Source organism: Musa acuminata, chromosome BXJ3-10, assembly GCF_036884655.1.
Source record: "Musa acuminata AAA Group cultivar baxijiao chromosome BXJ3-10, Cavendish_Baxijiao_AAA, whole genome shotgun sequence".
In the NCBI taxonomy this organism is placed as follows: Eukaryota; Viridiplantae; Streptophyta; class Magnoliopsida; order Zingiberales; family Musaceae; genus Musa; species Musa acuminata.
The window spans coordinates 27,030,487-27,046,335 of record NC_088358.1 but is presented as its reverse complement, the minus strand read 5'-3'; the positions used below and the strand labels follow the sequence as shown (position 1 = coordinate 27,046,335).

Genomic DNA, 15,849 nt, shown 5'->3' with positions numbered 1-15,849 from the left:
GCAGTGACTGGGATAGCCAATCATGCAGCTTAAGTTAAAAGGGAGTAGGTGGCGATTGATGCATGAAGCGGGACACTTATGATTTAATTAACTCATTAGCAGCCAAGCTTTGCCAGCATTATACTTCCATCAGTTGACCATCACACTATTCTTGGCTTCTCTTTTGAGAAAATTGCAAGGACTACTGCACACCAGAATTCATTGCAAAATATTTGAAAATAAAAGAACACAAGATCAAACCATTAAATAAGAAGAAAAAGAAAAAAAAAAAAAGAAGGAAAAGGAAATTAAAAAAAGTTATTATACAAGGAGAAAATATGATATTTCGAATAATTCAACCACATACTGCTATTTGGATGGATGGTCCTCTAAAAGTTTCTTTTTTACTCTCTTCCAAACGCCGAATCCGCCGGAACCGATTTCAACATTCTTCCTAGTCTTCCTATTTTTTGCGACATATATATAGAGTTCAACACCCAAGAATCAAAGATATCTAATTCAACATTCTTCCTGGTCTTTCTATTTTTTGTGACATATATATAGAGTTCAACACCCAAGAATCAAAGATATCTAATTCAATAATGTTCTACGCGAAATATTCCATTCTTTCCTCTGACAAAATATGAACAGACCAAGAGATATGCTCATTTTCAAGTATCACTTGAAAGAAAGAAAGAGCAACAAACTGTAATAAATTTTCAAGGAACAGTCAAAATGGAAGTTCAGTATCAACATGGAAGATCTGAATCAAATGACAGTGTGAGTTTTAATACAATGTAACATGCTGATAAATGAATTACTGCAGACATGAGATATACATCACAAACTCCAAATGAGCGATAAAACAGCTTAGGCAAAACTGCTTCTCCGAGAAACAGGAGATCAAAGTTTAGGATAAATGATCAAGGAAACCATCAGAGAACTGAACATATGTATCATCTCTGTGATTTCTAGCTATGATCATCATCCCAGATGATTCAACTTCGAGCTCTCTCCATTATTCTGGACAAGCTTCAAGAACCAGCATCATTTATGGAAGGAGAACAAACTTTCAGAAGTATCAAATGATGGTTGCTGAAGCCCGTCAATTCCACCAAAGGTGAATGAGTCAAAGTTCATAGAGGAGAAATAGCCAAGATCATCGTCAGCGCCATTTAACCCTGAAAAATTAGTATCCTCGGTAACATTTCCAGATATGAGATAATCTATGTCTTCCTCTTTAGCCATGACTTCATCGCTCTGCCCTTGAACTGACATTCCCTGGCTTTTAACTTCATCCATGGAGAGTGCAGGTGTATGACCTTGAAACAAAGCAATGTGCCCAAACAGCTTGTCCTTCCTAGAGAATGTAGTACCACAAGAACAAAGCCACTTGTTACTACCACAGTGCTTCTCATGAGTTTTCAGGTCTGCCATAACCGAAAATTTCTTGCTATTGCATCTACGGCAGGTGTAACTTTTGTCACAATGGCTCCTCTTGTAATGGTTCTTCACACATAAAATTGTCTTGAGAGGCTGGAAGTTCTTGTGTTCTTTGTTCCTCTTGCAACCAATAAAAGGGCACGAATACCTCTTTATAGGTACGGGCTCGGAGCTTCCTTCCTTGCTTGGCTTGGCAAGAGCAGACGGGCTCTTGTACTCATCCCCGTGGCCTCTCATATGCATCCTTAGGTTGGCATCCCTTTTGAATCCCTTTCCACATATTGCACAGAAGTGTGTATGTGGCGCTAATATTTCCTCCTTCTCAAGTTGCAAGACTTCGTATGATCCAAGAGGGAGGTTTTCTCCACTTACACCATCTTCATTGTCCTTCACATCATTGTCTTCTGTGGAAATTGGCTTCATGCCCTCATCATCCCAGTCACTCAAACCTTTGATCAGCTCTTCATATTCAGAATCTTTGGTTCCCTCTGAAAGAAGATTATTATCATTCTGTCGTAGCATATCAACTAGATCCAAATCAGAGGCAGAATCGGCGATACCACCAATTTGTCCAGAAGAGTTGATGCCAGATGCCAAAGCATTCTTGATCAACGGAAGAAGGGTACCAGCTGTAGAGATTAACTCAATTATGGTGCAAGTTAGATCGGTGTTTATGAGCTGCTGCTGTGCAGCAAATTCATTTGGTTGGATCGACAGCTGCCTTTCGTTGCTAAGAGTGGATCGGACTATGTCCTGAATTTGATGGATCTTCTGCCCAAGGATATCGAGGCTGTTAAGCACAGCCCTTGGATCCCAGTTCATTGCTACTCGCTGGGCCTGGTTTGACTGATGAAACGAATTATCCAAGTGCGAGGAGAACTTGGGCAGGGATTGTTCGGTTTCTCTAGCATCAAACTCGGTGGCTCGTTGGTTCTGATTAAGATTTCTAGATTGGCTACTCATGGAAGAGCAAGCTTCAAAAGTTGGCATCTGCTTATGGTGCATCCGCCACTTTTAAGGTTCTGCCATGAAAAAAACCATCACTTAAGCTTATACCAAAACATAATAGATTCTCCAAAAATGTTAGTTTCAATTACATACGAGAAATATCCATAAATCAAATTACGGGGGACTACTTGGGGCATGGCAAAGACAGAGAGGAATTCGAATGTATAGTTCTAAAGAAGCCCTTTAGTTGAACTGAAACATAGAAAAGATAGTTCCTTTACTCAGAAAGGAAAGGCGAAGAACACCCATATAGATCAAGAAGCTCTTCTCTCAATCAAAACTAACCTATTCAAATGATCTAAATGATTAAGCTTCAAATCATATGAGCGAACACCATACACTTCACAGCACCAGAGCATAAAATGGCTGTAGATTTTGCTCAAAAGCTGCAGCCTTTCCACAAGGATCACACAAAAGATCCAGCTTATACGACTCTCCACATCAAAGGGGAAAACGGGGGCTTACAGATTTGGGATCCGACGAGTTGGAACAGCCAAATCGAGCAGAGACTCGACGCTGCCACCGCTGAAAGTACCGATCGAGAGCCCATCCAAGCGGCGATTCAACGCCTTGGGTCTCTCTAAGATCCGACTCCCGGTTCCCCCGCCACCCCTCCTTCCACGAAGACGATCCCACGTTGTGGGTTGACCTCTACGTTGTCTTTTGTTTACTTTCAATACTGATACAGTGAGTTTTGTATTTGAAGCTTAAGGTGTACCTCAAGAGCTCCAGATGTTATTTTGGGTCTCACGCTTCTTTGCTGGAAGACATATGGCTTATCTTTGTCTCACACGGGGGCACTAGTTAATCTAACGTACTAATGTGGATCATGAGCCAACTTACGTTCCCGGACGGATCCACTGACGATCCGGACCGTCGAGATTCGAAGAGAGCCACGCGTCTTTGAATGGGAACGGTCCGTTTCAACTGGATCATCAAGGTACTGGAGAATCTATTATTGGACTAAATGTTGGGCCACACAGGCCGTGGCCCAATGTCATTTCCACTCCCTAAACTGGGCCATAAAGGCCCATTATGGTATTCTTGACACGAGTCCTATTAGCTTCTAACAGTGGACTTTTTAGGAAAATAAAATATTATATTATATTATATATATATATAATGTCAATTTTTTAATAAAATATGTATATTTTGGGTATTTTCCAAAAGGGACATCATCTTTTGCTTATTCACAAATAATACTTTTAATTTATAAAATACCTAAAATATCTCTCAAAAGTTTTGTTGTCAATTTTTTTTCACTAATTTTTACTATTTTTTAATTTTTACAGTACTTTTATTTTACTTGTTTATAATATTTTTAATAGTATTTATAGTGTTATATTGATGTACTAAAAATACTATATGTGTTATTGAAAAACACTATAAGTGACATCATATTGTGTTTCTTATGTTTCCATTACTTATATACCATTACAATAATATATTTTTAGGCCTGTAGTTAGTTTAATTGAAGTTACAAATCTAGTTAGATCATTTATAGTATTTTCAAGTAGGTTCTATAGTGTTTTTGTTGTGACGATCAAAACATTATAAGAAATCAAAAATATTATAACAGACGAAAAAAAATTAAGGGACAATTTAAGTATTTTTTAAATTATAACTACTATTTGAGAATAAAAATAAAATTGAGGGTGCTGATTAAAAATATCCAAAAACATGAGTATCTTCTAAAAATTATCACATACACACACATATATACATATATATATATATATATATATATATATATATATATATATATATATTACATATTATATATGCACGCGTATATATTATATAATATATGATGTTTGGACTTGGATGACTTTTTCCAACCTTGAAAACAAATCACAATGTTCCAATGGGTTCAATCAATCTCCAACTCGAACAAATTCAGCACCACTTTGGACTCTTCACCAGCTGATGTGTCGATGAGCTGTAGATCATTTGTATCACCTGTGTCCTTTCCTTCTCATGCACTTTGTCCCTACTTGTTCTGAGAATAGTTTCACTTCTTTTCATGTGTATAAACTCACTAACTCATCCTCTAGCTTGTCCTTCTCAACTGTGGATGGGACTGTACATGCTTCAGGTTTTGACTGCTTCTGCTGTCTTCTTCACTCCAAGCTGTTCCTTTGTTCATTTTTTTACTTTTGGCTTTTCCTTGTCACTGTCTTGTTGTGAGGCAGATGTTTTCTACATGATGAATTATTCTGAGCTTGCAATGCTCCTTTGATGTTGTTTCATGGCAGAGAGAGAATATGTTTACTCCAGCCTTCATCTATCTTCCCACCACTGTCACAGAGGCTGTTTGGAATTTGCTCGAGTAAAAATATACTAAGAAATCTAAGACAACAAATCAAAACAATTTGCATCATAAAAGTAATTGATCTTTCCTAATCAAAGTTTGTGCTATCAATTGCTTTGGAAGTAATTGTTTATGATGAGGACAGAATGAAAATTTTACAATCTGTAAGAATGCATAATATATCTTTTTATTCCAATAATTAAATAGGATTTTCAGACTAGTACTTAGTTTTAAGAATAAAGGAGGCAAAGAAAAATACTTCTTATTTTGTTGTTGAATAAAATAATAGTATTTCTGATACATTTCACCTAAAATGAATGCACTGATTAATGGATGATGATGTCAATTGATAGTACAGTCAATGATCTTTTAAGGGCTAAATTTAGTGCACAATTCATGTCAAAGCCTCTAACAGATGGTCTTGAGAAGAGCAGACAACTGATACGGATGATTTTGCTGATTGATTTATTGTCGCCTGAAATCAAGGTTTAATTCTTCTTCCTTTCAGTTTGACTGAATCTTTCAGAGATCTCTCATCCGATGGCCACATGGAATGATCTATGTTTAGTCTGTCAGAAAACATTGACCTCCTTCCCCCAGAAGATTTTTGTTACAGAAATCCAGTGGGTATTTGAAAAGTATTGCAAGAAGATCAGCCCTGTGAGCACAAATTGACTTCAGTTCTTCCCATCAAACTTTTTCCCAGTTTTCCCGTGGGCTACTCTGCAAACACAGAGAGAGAGAGAGAGAGAGAGAGAGAGAGAGAGAGGTGCAAAAAGAGAAACATTCTTGTATTGTTTACGTTTTCCTATCTATAGGAGCAGAGGTGACCTGGTCTCCTTTTTGTGTTCTCAACCCTCGGTCTTTCACCTGCAAGTCCATCGCTCTCTCTGCTTCTCCCTTATTCTTCACCACAACACTGCAAAAAATCTCGTGAACTACGAAATGTGGAACTCTAAATCGCAACTTCTCCCTCCTCCGGCAAGAAGCCTCTACCCTCATCCCTGAAAGCTGGCTCATCGTCCAAGAAATCCAAGCCAGAAACCAGAAAGAAGCAATCTTTGTCAGGCGAAGCACCTAAAAATCCAGTTTTTCTTGCGACCGGCGAGAAGCCTCCGCCCTCATCCCTGAAAGCTAGCTCATCGTCCAAGAAACCCATTACAGAAACCAGAAAGAAGCAATCTTTGTCAGGCGAAGCACCTAAAAATCCAGTTTTTCTTGCGACCGGCACGAAGCCTCGGCCCTCATCCCTGAAAGCTAGCTCATCGTCCAAGAAATCCATTTCAGAAACCAGAAAGAAGCAATCTTTGTCAGGATAAGCACCTGAAAATCCAGTTTTTCTTGCGAAAGCGCAAGATCGCATCTTTCGTTCACTATCCATGGATCAATCCTCATCCCTCCCTCCCCACCACTCCTCGAAGCCCTCCTCGGTCCTCCCTTACAAGACGCCCAATGTTCGCGACCATTACCGTGTGGGGAAGAAGCTCGGGCAGGGGCAGTTCGGCACGACGTATCTCTGCGTCGATAAGGCCAGTGGCAAGGAGTACGCCTGCAAGTCCATCCCCAAGCGCAAGCTCCTCTGCCGCGAGGACTACGAGGACGTCTGGCGTGAGATCCAGATCATGCACCATCTCTCGGAGCACCCCAATGTCGTCAGGATAAAGGATACCTACGAGGACCCTCTGTTCGTGCACCTGGTGATGGAGCTCTGTGCCGGCGGGGAGCTCTTCGATAGGATCATCCAGAAGGGGCACTACAGCGAAAGGAAGGCGGCGCAGCTGATCAAGACTATTGTGGGAGTGGTGGAGGGGTGCCACTCGCTAGGGGTGATGCATCGAGATCTGAAGCCGGAAAATTTCTTGTTTGCAAGCCAGGATGAGGATGCTGCTCTCAGAGCGACGGATTTCGGGCTGTCCGTGTTCTACAAACCAGGTTGGTCAGCTTGTTCTTCTCTTCCTACTTAGAATCTCCTCACTGAAATAACTTTATCTTTGATTACTCATCGGTATCTTATTTTTATGGCATTTTAATGTACATGTTGTTCTGGTATATTCGTAACATTAATGTGATACTATTTGGTCATAGTATTGGCTCTTTGTTGGAATCGCATTGATTATATTGCATTTACCTATTTTTTCTGGATACGAGTATTAGAATCGTATGCCCTTCGCACTCGCCGATAATTGGAAGATCTCTGACAGAGTATTGTAACAGAAGCTTTTGGAAGATAGCTGTTGGATGTTTAGATTATCATTCGTTCATTTTAAGTTTGGACTGCACGTTTCTTTATGCCATCACAGATTCATGAGCTATTTATCATCATTGCTGGAATTTGCCTGCTGAACTCCGAAAAGATTCTTATATCTGAAAGCAATGATATTTACTAGTCCCATCACTTGAATCCGCAAACCATGTTTAGTACAGTTTTTGATTTAAAACAAAGGTTTAATGTTATCGTTGCAAGATATTGCTCATCGTTGAAGATCGACACTGCTACTCCAAAATTGATCTGACTTTCTGGAAGCCCTTCTGGATATTCTTCATCATGTTAAAGTAATTCCATGACTGACTTCAGGTGCATATATGTCCTGTTATCCAATGAAATTGATTGAAAGCTCTTCCTGTGATAGGTGAACGTTATGTTTCACTTATTCTATAGCTCATTTTTTCAGAACGTTTGCAGGTGACACATTTTCTGATGTTGTCGGGAGCCCATATTATGTTGCACCTGAGGTATTGCGGAAATACTATGGTCCAGAAGCAGACGTGTGGAGCGCAGGTGTCATTTTATATATTTTGTTGAGTGGGGTGCCACCTTTTTGGGCAGGTATAATGTTTCTGAATCTCGACCTTAGGATCATCGAGTCTGCTGTATTTTATACTACATGGGGTACTTAGTTGGTCTTTTGTTCCTCGTTGGCTTTCAGAGACTGAAGCAGGGATCTTCAGAGAGATTCTACAAGGCCATTTAGACTTTGAATCAGAACCATGGCCTTGCATTTCTGATAGTGCTAAAGACTTGATACGGAATATGCTCAACAGGAATCCAAAGAAAAGATTTACTGCTCATCAAGTACTTTGTGAGTATTCTGATTAGCGAATGTGATTTTTAAGAATTTATTTTGATTGGCAAAAGGAATTTCCCAGAAGGTTGGACAATTTTCAACTCTCTATAACATGAATTGTCTGTGCCAGGCCACCCATGGATTGTTGATGACAGAGTTGCACCAGATAAACCACTGGATTCTGCTGTCTTATCTCGCCTGAAGCAGTTCTCAGCAATGAACAAACTCAAGAAGATGGCCTTGAAGGCAAATCCTTTTTCCCCAAAACAACTTGTCAATGACTTTTTATATGAATATGTCATTGAATTTCTAAGTACATCTGGTTATTAACTCCATTATGCTAGTTGACATAGCATAAATGCATTTAATTACATAGATTGATAAAGGTTTTCTAGATTTTCATGTCAAAATGCTAAATAATCAAATTCCTTATACCAACAGAAGCTGCTTCTGAACTTACTAAAAGCTATCTGTTTGACTGCATATGTACTAACTATATGAGGCATCCTTTCCGTTCCAAGAAGCACTAATTGAGGTTAAAATAAAATATTTTTTGCTAGGAGACTAGGAAATTTTTACCAAAAAATGCCTCAGGAAAGCCAACATGGCTGCTGTTTTAGGAATGATGATTTTATACTGTACGCAATCCATTAATTGAATTGATGGTTCAGGAAAAAGTAAAACTAAAAAAAGTTGATGGTTAAGAGGTGTTTTCTTCAGAGTAGATTGTCTCTTCTGGCAATGGCAATGTTCCATAACTCTAAGAAATTGGGAACCCTGATGTTCCATATTCAGGTAGTATAAGTGATAGCTTTTCAAAAGTCGCTACACTGATATTGCATTTGACCACTATGGAGGAAAGATAATTTTCTGCAGAAGCATAAGCGTAAATCTCCATTTTGTCTGGTCCTTCCTATGCGGTCTCATGTAAATATGGAGAAAAAAGGTTTGCATCATATTGATGAATTATTATTGTGGATGCATCCAAAGCCAAAACGCTTTTGTTTCGTCAAAAGCATCAGAAAATTGAACTGAACCACCGTTGGTTACCCTGGTCATTTGCTTCAACACGTACATGTTTGAACCATGCCATAAACTGCTAGAAACCATTTTTTTTTCATTTCTTTATTCTATCACATTCTGGTTTCCTAGTGGTTGAACATTTAGGCTTTTCTATCTTCCTTTCCATTCTTTTGTCTCTTTTCTTTTTTTGGTGCTGTAAAGCTTTTGATGTGAAGGGGGTTTCTGGGAGATGGTTTGGGGTTTCCAAGGGTGCATCTTGCGACAAGATTTACCAAGTACAAATTGATGGGATGTACACTGTACTCTACCTCATTAGTTCGGGAGCGTGATTATGATCTGAGGAATAACCTTCGTTGCTTGTACATGCTTGATCATTAACAGAATATGCATCACTAAGATGACTGATATGATTGTATCAAACGCTTTTGTTGAATTCCATTTACATGTGTTTCATAAGTAGATTTGATCAATTCTATGTTTTCTTGTTCGGCATGCTAACTTCCTAGATGATTATACAACTATATAAAACTTGAAAATTTGACTAGTTTAATGTATTTTATGATCTAATTTAACTATATAACATTTAATAACTTAATTGCTGTCTCTGGTTCAATTTACTTGTGCATATAGTACAGGTGAATATTTTCTTTGTTGGTGGTGGGTGAATTGCCATTTGCATGTATAAATGTAGATTTGCTTTGACAAAATTTGCTGGTTTGGATCAATTATCGGACTGAAGAACATCACAAAAGTCTGATTTATCAAAAATGTCTTGAGTTCATATCTCAAAACTAGCAGATTCTAGCAATGTTAGTAAAAAAGCTTTCGATTGTGCTCTCGTGCAGAATGTCTATTTTGAAGCATGAGTTTTCAAGTTAATATTGTGCATTTCCTTGTTCGAAAGGTCATTGCTGAAAGCCTATCAGAAGAAGAGATTGGTGGTTTGAAGGAACTGTTCAAAATGATTGATACAGACAATAGTGGGACAATAACATTTGACGAACTCAAAGATGGTATGAGAAGAGTGGGTTCTGAACTGATGGAATCTGAAATCCAAGCACTTATGAATGCGGTACACAAAACAAACACGGAAACTTGTGGCTTTTGCTCTCTCTTGCATTACTAATTGCTTTCAGCAACTCTTCTTCTCCCTGCTTCTTGTTGGTTTTTCTCGCAAATACATCTCTGTTGGTGAAACTTCACATTGTGTTGCTTGAACTGGTGGCAGGCAGACATAGACAACAGTGGCACCATAGATTATGGTGAATTCCTCGCGGCGACATTGCACATGAACAAGCTGGAGAGGGAAGAGAACTTAGTGTCGGCATTCTCTTTTTTCGATAAAGATGGAAGTGGCTACATCACTGTCGATGAACTCTCACAAGCTTGCAGAGAATTTGGTCTCGACGATGTTCATCTTGATGATATGATTAAAGAGATCGATCAAGACAACGTGCGTACCATATCTGTTATTTTCTCCGGCCACTGGTTTTTGCTTCTTCCTATCAAATTGTTTTCTACTGTGTGCTTGCAGGATGGACAAATAGATTACAACGAATTTGCGGCTATGATGAGAAAGGGCAATGGAGAAATTGGAAGGAGGACCATGAGAAACAGTCTGAGAATCAACCTGGGTGATGCCCTCAAGATCACTGAACGCTAGCACGGTGCCTGCCGAAAATGTAAAAGCTGGGAGTTCCATTTTGGAAGATGATTCCATTATCACATGAATGATATTGTTCATGCAATCCGGACATGTTTAAGGTTATTGTGCCGGTAATGTCCCGACTTTGACAATTAGTTTTGCAGTACTGTTCTCTATATGAACCTCTATATGCTCTTTGTCTTGCATAAGAGTTCATACTTTAAGAATAAATTTGCCGAAAGCAGCTCGATTACAAGACACCGATCATGTAAAGATCTTAACTATCGATAGGAAAATCCCGAATTCATCACTCATCAAGGTAACGATGGTTAAACTATAAACATGGATTTATCTAGAGTTGCTTAACCTGAAATGTATGGAAATCAGATTATTCTCGAATGGCTATTTACTCCTTGAACTGCATACTTTACATTATTGATTGTATAAAAAACTATATTGATTGATCTCTCAATGTTAATCAAGTATTTTCTGCAAAGAACTTACAAGACTATTATATGTTTGCCTTCCTTCTTCCCCACTTACCTACCGATCGTGCAATTTCAACGCCTCCCACGATCACCAACCGAGAGAAGATAAACCAGATGTCTTGTAATCCAGCAATACATGCTCGGATCTGTTTGAGCCCTCTGCGGCATGACAACAGATCGTCTTGTAATCCAGCAATACACACTGGATCTGTTTGAGCCCTCTGCAGCATTACAACATGAAGCCAATGAAAACAAGTGTTGGGTGCAAATTTCGTTGGTTCGGAACTGTTGAAATTGTTGAGTCAATGAGTCCAAACTGCTTAGTTAATATACATGCGATCTGACATCGATTTGATCTAAAAACTTCTGATATTTTTTAGTTTTTATTAATATCAGATTACAACATCCGAATTTGGGATTATTGAAACATCGAAGAGATTACGTTGAAAAACTCATCCGAATTTATTTGGTCCTCACACAGATCATTAGCTTAAACAATACAAAATAAGATGCCACTCAAGTTTATACAAAACATTTATCACAAACTAAGGGAAAACAGATCGATAAAGCTTCATCGCGTCGCAGAATTCAGGCTAGAATATCTCCAGTTGGCTATCGGGAAAGATTTGAAGGACGCCAGGTTGCTCTGCATCATCAGATCAGCAACTTATCATGACCATAAGAACAGTGCAGCACGATCGTAGTCTCAAGGAGAGAGTACGTACTCATTAGTGCGGAGGCTTGTCGTGGACTGAGGCGTGCTTCGAAGCCGGAGAAGGCATAGTCGTAGACACGTATCAAAGCTTTCGTAGCAGCCTCCTCGCTGAAGCATCACCAAAGAGAGACCAGAATCAAAGTTGGGAGTCCATGTCATGGGGAAGAAGAGAGCAGCTCACGTCACCTGCCGAGAATGGAGGCGAGGATTCTGATGGTGAAGTGCTGTGGCTTCTCGCCCTTGGGCAAGTCCACGACGGCGATGTAGCTACCTGCCGAGGACGCAGGCGCAGGTGCGACTGCTGTGTCGACAACAGGAGCGCTGGAGTTGGAGTCGTAGTCGTCGTCGCAGTACGAGGAAACAGAGGAAGCAAAGCATGTGCAGAGGACGAGGAAGACGAGGACGTGCCTCTCCATTGCCAGCTAACGTTGTGCTTCTTCCCTCGCCACCCGGCTCGAGAATTTATAGCGTGTGTTTGTGCACCGTAATTGGAGGTCAGTGAATGCTTGCAGTTACTTTCCTGGAGTTTGTGAAGACAAGAAGGCTGGAAGACGTAACCCACAAGCGTTTCCTCACTGCAACTCGAAAGTTAACACAGCTTTTAGAGGATCGATCAGTTTCATTCCAAAGGAAATATACACTGTTGCAGATGCACTGCACTACAAGCAGTTCTTTGTTGTATGTTTATTTATGTGTCGGTGTCGATAAGATTTTTTCAATTATACGAGAAAATCTCTCTATTTTGTTGAGGAAAATTCTTTCTCCTAATTTGTATAAATAGGAGAGGAAACATGTTAATGTAATCTATCGAAATATTTTTATTTCTTTAATAAAGTTTTTTCGATAATTATTTTTATCTTCTATTATTTCCTTAAAAAACAATTAAAGGATCAATAGAACTACTTAAATACTTCAAACGTTTTGGGTCACGCCAGTAGGAACATGAGGACGCTGCGATTCCAATTGGGAGTTGGGTGGTGCATGCGTCGTTAGCTCCAACGCCTCCCCGTCGCCCCACAACGCGTAGGCTTCCTCGCCATGCACTTCGTCGTCGCCGATCTTGAGCTGGTCCTCGGACATGCGGAGCGGGACGACGAAGCGGATGGCCGCGCAGATGGCGGTGGTGACGACGGCGTTCCACGCGACGACGAACCCGGCGCCGACGACCTGCTTCAGGAGCTGGACGCCGCCGACGCCGCCGTAGACGCCGCCGCGAGAGTGGGTGACGGGGAGGAAGAGGGCGCACAGGACGGGCTCGGCGAAGAGGCCGGTGGCGGCGCCGCCGAGGAAGCCGGCGACGGCATGGGTGTGGAAGACGCCGAGCGTGTCGTCGATGTTCTGAAGAAAGGTCCATCTGCGGTGCACCACCATCATGGTGAACCAGGGGATGCTCCCGGACAAGATCCCCATCACCATGGCAGCCCAGCCTTGGACCAGTCCTGACGAGCAACACCGTAATGGATCACACCATTCCTCTGAAAGAAATCCTCACAAAACAAGACGACAATAAAATATGTCGCTTGCTGCAGAAAGGCGTTGACCTTTCTGCTAGTTTGTACGTCTTTGTGCACCCCAATACAGAACACGGTAAGCACTAAATTTCCTGTTATTTTACAGCTAAATAGGAGGCTAATTAAGCATCACCTAATATTCCTTATGGTCGAAGCTTACATGCTATAGCTTTAATTGAACAGTTCAAGAACGTAAGCATCAAAAAAAGTAATAAAGAAATCAATGTGGTCGTCTGCTATAGATTCAGTTCGCTGCGGAAATGGTCGATGGTCAAATGTTGGCAGAAGTCAACAGCAGATAGATTTCAGTAAGGGAGAAGGCGGAATCAAGATTCTGGGTCGTCGTCTACGAATTCTAAGGTTAGGCGTGTTACCTGCACCGGGTGTGATGCATACGAGGCCGGTCATCATCCCTTGCACGGCGCCGATGACTGACGGCTTCTTGAAGAAGACCACATCGAGCGTCGTCCACATGAGGAGGCTCGTCGCGGCGCATACGTGCGTGTTGAGCACCGCCATGGACGCATCGATGTTGGCGGCGTAGGGCGCCCCGCCATTGAACCCCGCCCACCCCATCCACAGCAGCCCCGCCCCGGCTAGCACTAGCAGCACGTTGTTCGGTGGGAACCTCTCTCTGTCGCTCGCTGTCCTCGGCCCGACCTACACATACATGCGCCAAGTGTAAGTGATCGGCGTGTGTGGAGACGCAGAGGTTAGTGTGAGATGGATGGAGGACCCAGTAGGCGGCGGTGAGGCCGGCGATGCCGGAGGAGAGGTGGATGACGTAGCCGCCGGAGTAGTCGATGACGCCCCACTGGAAGAGGAAGCCACCGCCCCAGAGGGAGAAGGCGCCGACGGTGTAGGAGAAGGTGAGCCACAGTGGGACGAAGGCCATCCAGGCTTTGATGTTCATCCGGCCGAGGAGGGAGCCGGCGAGGAGGACGACGGTGATGGCGGCGAAGGAGCACTGGAAGTAGACCACGGAGGCCATGGGTAAGTAGGGGGTGGACATGGCGGTCTCCACGGTGCCGTTATGGTAGAGGTGGGTCGTGGCCGGAAGGGCCGCCCGCTTGATGAGGAACCTCTGGCCGAGGGCCGGCTTGGCCTTCCCCCAGAAGGGGACGAGCTTGTCGCCGAAGGACATGTTGTAGGCCCAGGTGACCCAGCAGATCCAGACGGCGGCGAAGGCGTACAGCGCCATGAAGGCCGAGTTGACCGCCCACTTCTTCTTCACGATGCTGCCGTAGAGGATCACCAGTCCCGGAACGCTCTGCAGGCCGACCAGCGTGGCCGACACCATCTGCCACGCGTTGTCCCCTTTGTTCAGCCACTCCGGCACCGCCGCCGACGTGTTGCCCTGGTACGCCGTCGGCACCGCCATGGCCACAAAGCTTGCTCTTCTTCCCCCCGGCCAAAGGAACTACTTAGTCGGGTTCGTGGCTAACAGATACAATTGCGTGCTGCCATACCAGCGAAGAGATGAGAAAAAAAGGACAGATTAAGTCGCTAAATTAGTACAGAGTTAGAAACCAATGCATTTGCTGTAACAAAAAAAAAAGATAGCATGCATGCCACTCTAAATATCAACATCCGTCACTATGTACTTGCGCAGTTGTTAGTTGTCAAAAGTACACTAATGACAAGGAAAGCTAACGCTAAACTATGTTATCGAAGCCTGATTTGTCTTGTAAAATTGTTTCCGGGATAGAGACAGCCAGAAGAATGAATTAGTCAGAGTTTTCTTTTAGTTATTTGTTGAGGGGATACTGATGTGTCGATTGATCCATTAATATTTTTAGCTTGTAAGGTCTTACCAAACACCATGGAAATTTCTCCTTGTTGACAAAGGGCTAATATTCTATGTGATGCATGTTATTATCATAACAAGGAAGATAATGAAAGAAAGCTGTCAAGCATTATATCAATGGGGACAAAAATAAAAAGAGCTAATATATATATATATATATATATATATATATATATATATAAAGATGACAAGTATTAGTCAAGAACTTTTGGTCCCTTGGCTGCAGAACATGGAGATTTCCCCTGCCAATAAAGATCAGTATTTTCATGTGGCATTAAATGATCAAGGATAACTCTAAAATTCGAACTGTTAGGAGATCATTTCTAAGTTTATGTCAAGTTCGATATTTCTACTTTATCCAATTGATAAAAACTGACCTGGTTGAAGAAGACTGATGGATCAGTAGCTCATATGGATTGGAAGTGTCTTCAGGACTGTTAGATTTTATGCTCGTAATCTCTTCTCGGCACTCGCTAATTTGATAAATAAAGAACAAAATTTTCAGATTTGATGAGTTGGAGAGTTGTGATGCTCTTGATCTTTTCCCAGCACTGACTAATTTTCGGTGTAACAACACTATGCTCAAAATCAAATTTAATTTGAAATTTTCAAGAATTACCCTAAGGATTGGAAACAAAGATCCGAGAGAGAATATGCTTGCAATCCTGGAAAATATGAACAATTGCAGAACCTTGTGTTGAACAGATCTTATTCTCTGTAATCAAAGTGGGGCTCTATAATGCCAAAAGGTACCCACTTATTTCCTGCTTATCAAACTAAAGGTGACCCCAAAAAAAAAAAAAGGAAAATGCATAATTCTTGGTATCATATGGATCTTCAAAGGGGTATGCTCC

At 41.4% G+C, this 15,849-nt stretch overlaps 4 protein-coding genes across 5 annotated transcripts; 1 reads left to right on the top strand and 3 right to left on the bottom strand.

The window, feature by feature from the left end:
* Positions 1–655: 655 nt before the first annotated feature.
* On the bottom strand, positions 656–3,085 carry LOC135650364 (zinc finger protein STOP1 homolog). 2 transcript variants are annotated; one of them, XM_065169596.1, is made up of 2 exons: positions 2,896–3,085; positions 656–2,444 (listed from the first exon to the last, which is right to left on the bottom strand). In XM_065169596.1, exon 2 carries the CDS (start codon positions 2,425–2,427, stop codon positions 1,027–1,029), a length of 1,401 nt encoding a protein of 466 aa, XP_065025668.1. In that variant the 5' UTR covers positions 2,428–2,444; positions 2,896–3,085; the 3' UTR covers positions 656–1,026. The 2 variants fall into 2 exon arrangements, with proteins under 2 accessions (XP_065025668.1, XP_065025669.1); XM_065169597.1 differs by lacking the exon at positions 2,896–3,085 and adding an exon at positions 2,716–2,887.
* Positions 3,086–5,149: 2,064 nt separating this feature from the next.
* On the top strand, positions 5,150–10,734 carry LOC135651046 (calcium-dependent protein kinase 24-like). The gene is made up of 7 exons (XM_065170831.1): positions 5,150–6,673; positions 7,425–7,568; positions 7,669–7,821; positions 7,937–8,052; positions 9,734–9,901; positions 10,058–10,282; positions 10,364–10,734. Exons 1-7 carry the CDS (start codon positions 6,121–6,123, stop codon positions 10,490–10,492), a joined length of 1,488 nt encoding a protein of 495 aa, XP_065026903.1. The 5' UTR covers positions 5,150–6,120; the 3' UTR covers positions 10,493–10,734.
* An 882-nt stretch (positions 10,735–11,616) lies between these two features.
* LOC135651431 (uncharacterized) lies at positions 11,617–12,093 on the bottom strand. Its single transcript, XM_065171500.1, has 2 exons — positions 11,864–12,093; positions 11,617–11,785 (listed from the first exon to the last, which is right to left on the bottom strand). Exons 1-2 carry the CDS (start codon positions 12,091–12,093, stop codon positions 11,617–11,619), a joined length of 399 nt encoding a protein of 132 aa, XP_065027572.1.
* Positions 12,094–12,496: 403 nt separating this feature from the next.
* Positions 12,497–14,700, bottom strand: LOC103969761 (ammonium transporter 3 member 3-like). Its single transcript, XM_009383410.3, has 3 exons — positions 13,925–14,700; positions 13,563–13,848; positions 12,497–13,116 (listed from the first exon to the last, which is right to left on the bottom strand). Exons 1-3 carry the CDS (start codon positions 14,567–14,569, stop codon positions 12,590–12,592), a joined length of 1,458 nt encoding a protein of 485 aa, XP_009381685.2. The 5' UTR covers positions 14,570–14,700; the 3' UTR covers positions 12,497–12,589.
* Positions 14,701–15,849: the final 1,149 nt, after the last annotated feature.

What these genes read in the sequence shown, in the direction of transcription:
- LOC135651046 (XM_065170831.1), top strand. Translation starts at nt 6,121, where the DNA reads ATGGATCAATCCTCATCCCTCCCTCCCCACCACTCCTCGAAGCCCTCC. An exon ending in GGTGCCACCTTTTTGGGCAG is followed by an intron (nt 7,569 to 7,668) that starts GTATAATGTTTC and finishes GTTGGCTTTCAG; the next exon opens with AGACTGAAGCAGGGATCTTC. An exon ending in TCCAAGCACTTATGAATGCG is followed by an intron (nt 9,902 to 10,057) that starts GTACACAAAACA and finishes AACTGGTGGCAG; the next exon opens with GCAGACATAGACAACAGTGG.
- LOC135650364 (XM_065169596.1), bottom strand. Translation starts at nt 2,427, where the DNA reads ATGCACCATAAGCAGATGCCAACTTTTGAAGCTTGCTCTTCCATGAGT.
- LOC135651431 (XM_065171500.1), bottom strand. Translation starts at nt 12,093, where the DNA reads ATGGAGAGGCACGTCCTCGTCTTCCTCGTCCTCTGCACATGCTTTGCT. An exon ending in CTCGCCTCCATTCTCGGCAG is followed by an intron (nt 11,786 to 11,863) that starts GTGACGTGAGCT and finishes GTGATGCTTCAG; the next exon opens with CGAGGAGGCTGCTACGAAAG.
- LOC103969761 (XM_009383410.3), bottom strand. Translation starts at nt 14,569, where the DNA reads ATGGCGGTGCCGACGGCGTACCAGGGCAACACGTCGGCGGCGGTGCCG. An exon ending in GCCTCACCGCCGCCTACTGG is followed by an intron (nt 13,849 to 13,924) that starts GTCCTCCATCCA and finishes ATGTATGTGTAG; the next exon opens with GTCGGGCCGAGGACAGCGAG. An exon ending in ATGCATCACACCCGGTGCAG is followed by an intron (nt 13,117 to 13,562) that starts GTAACACGCCTA and finishes GTTGCTCGTCAG; the next exon opens with GACTGGTCCAAGGCTGGGCT.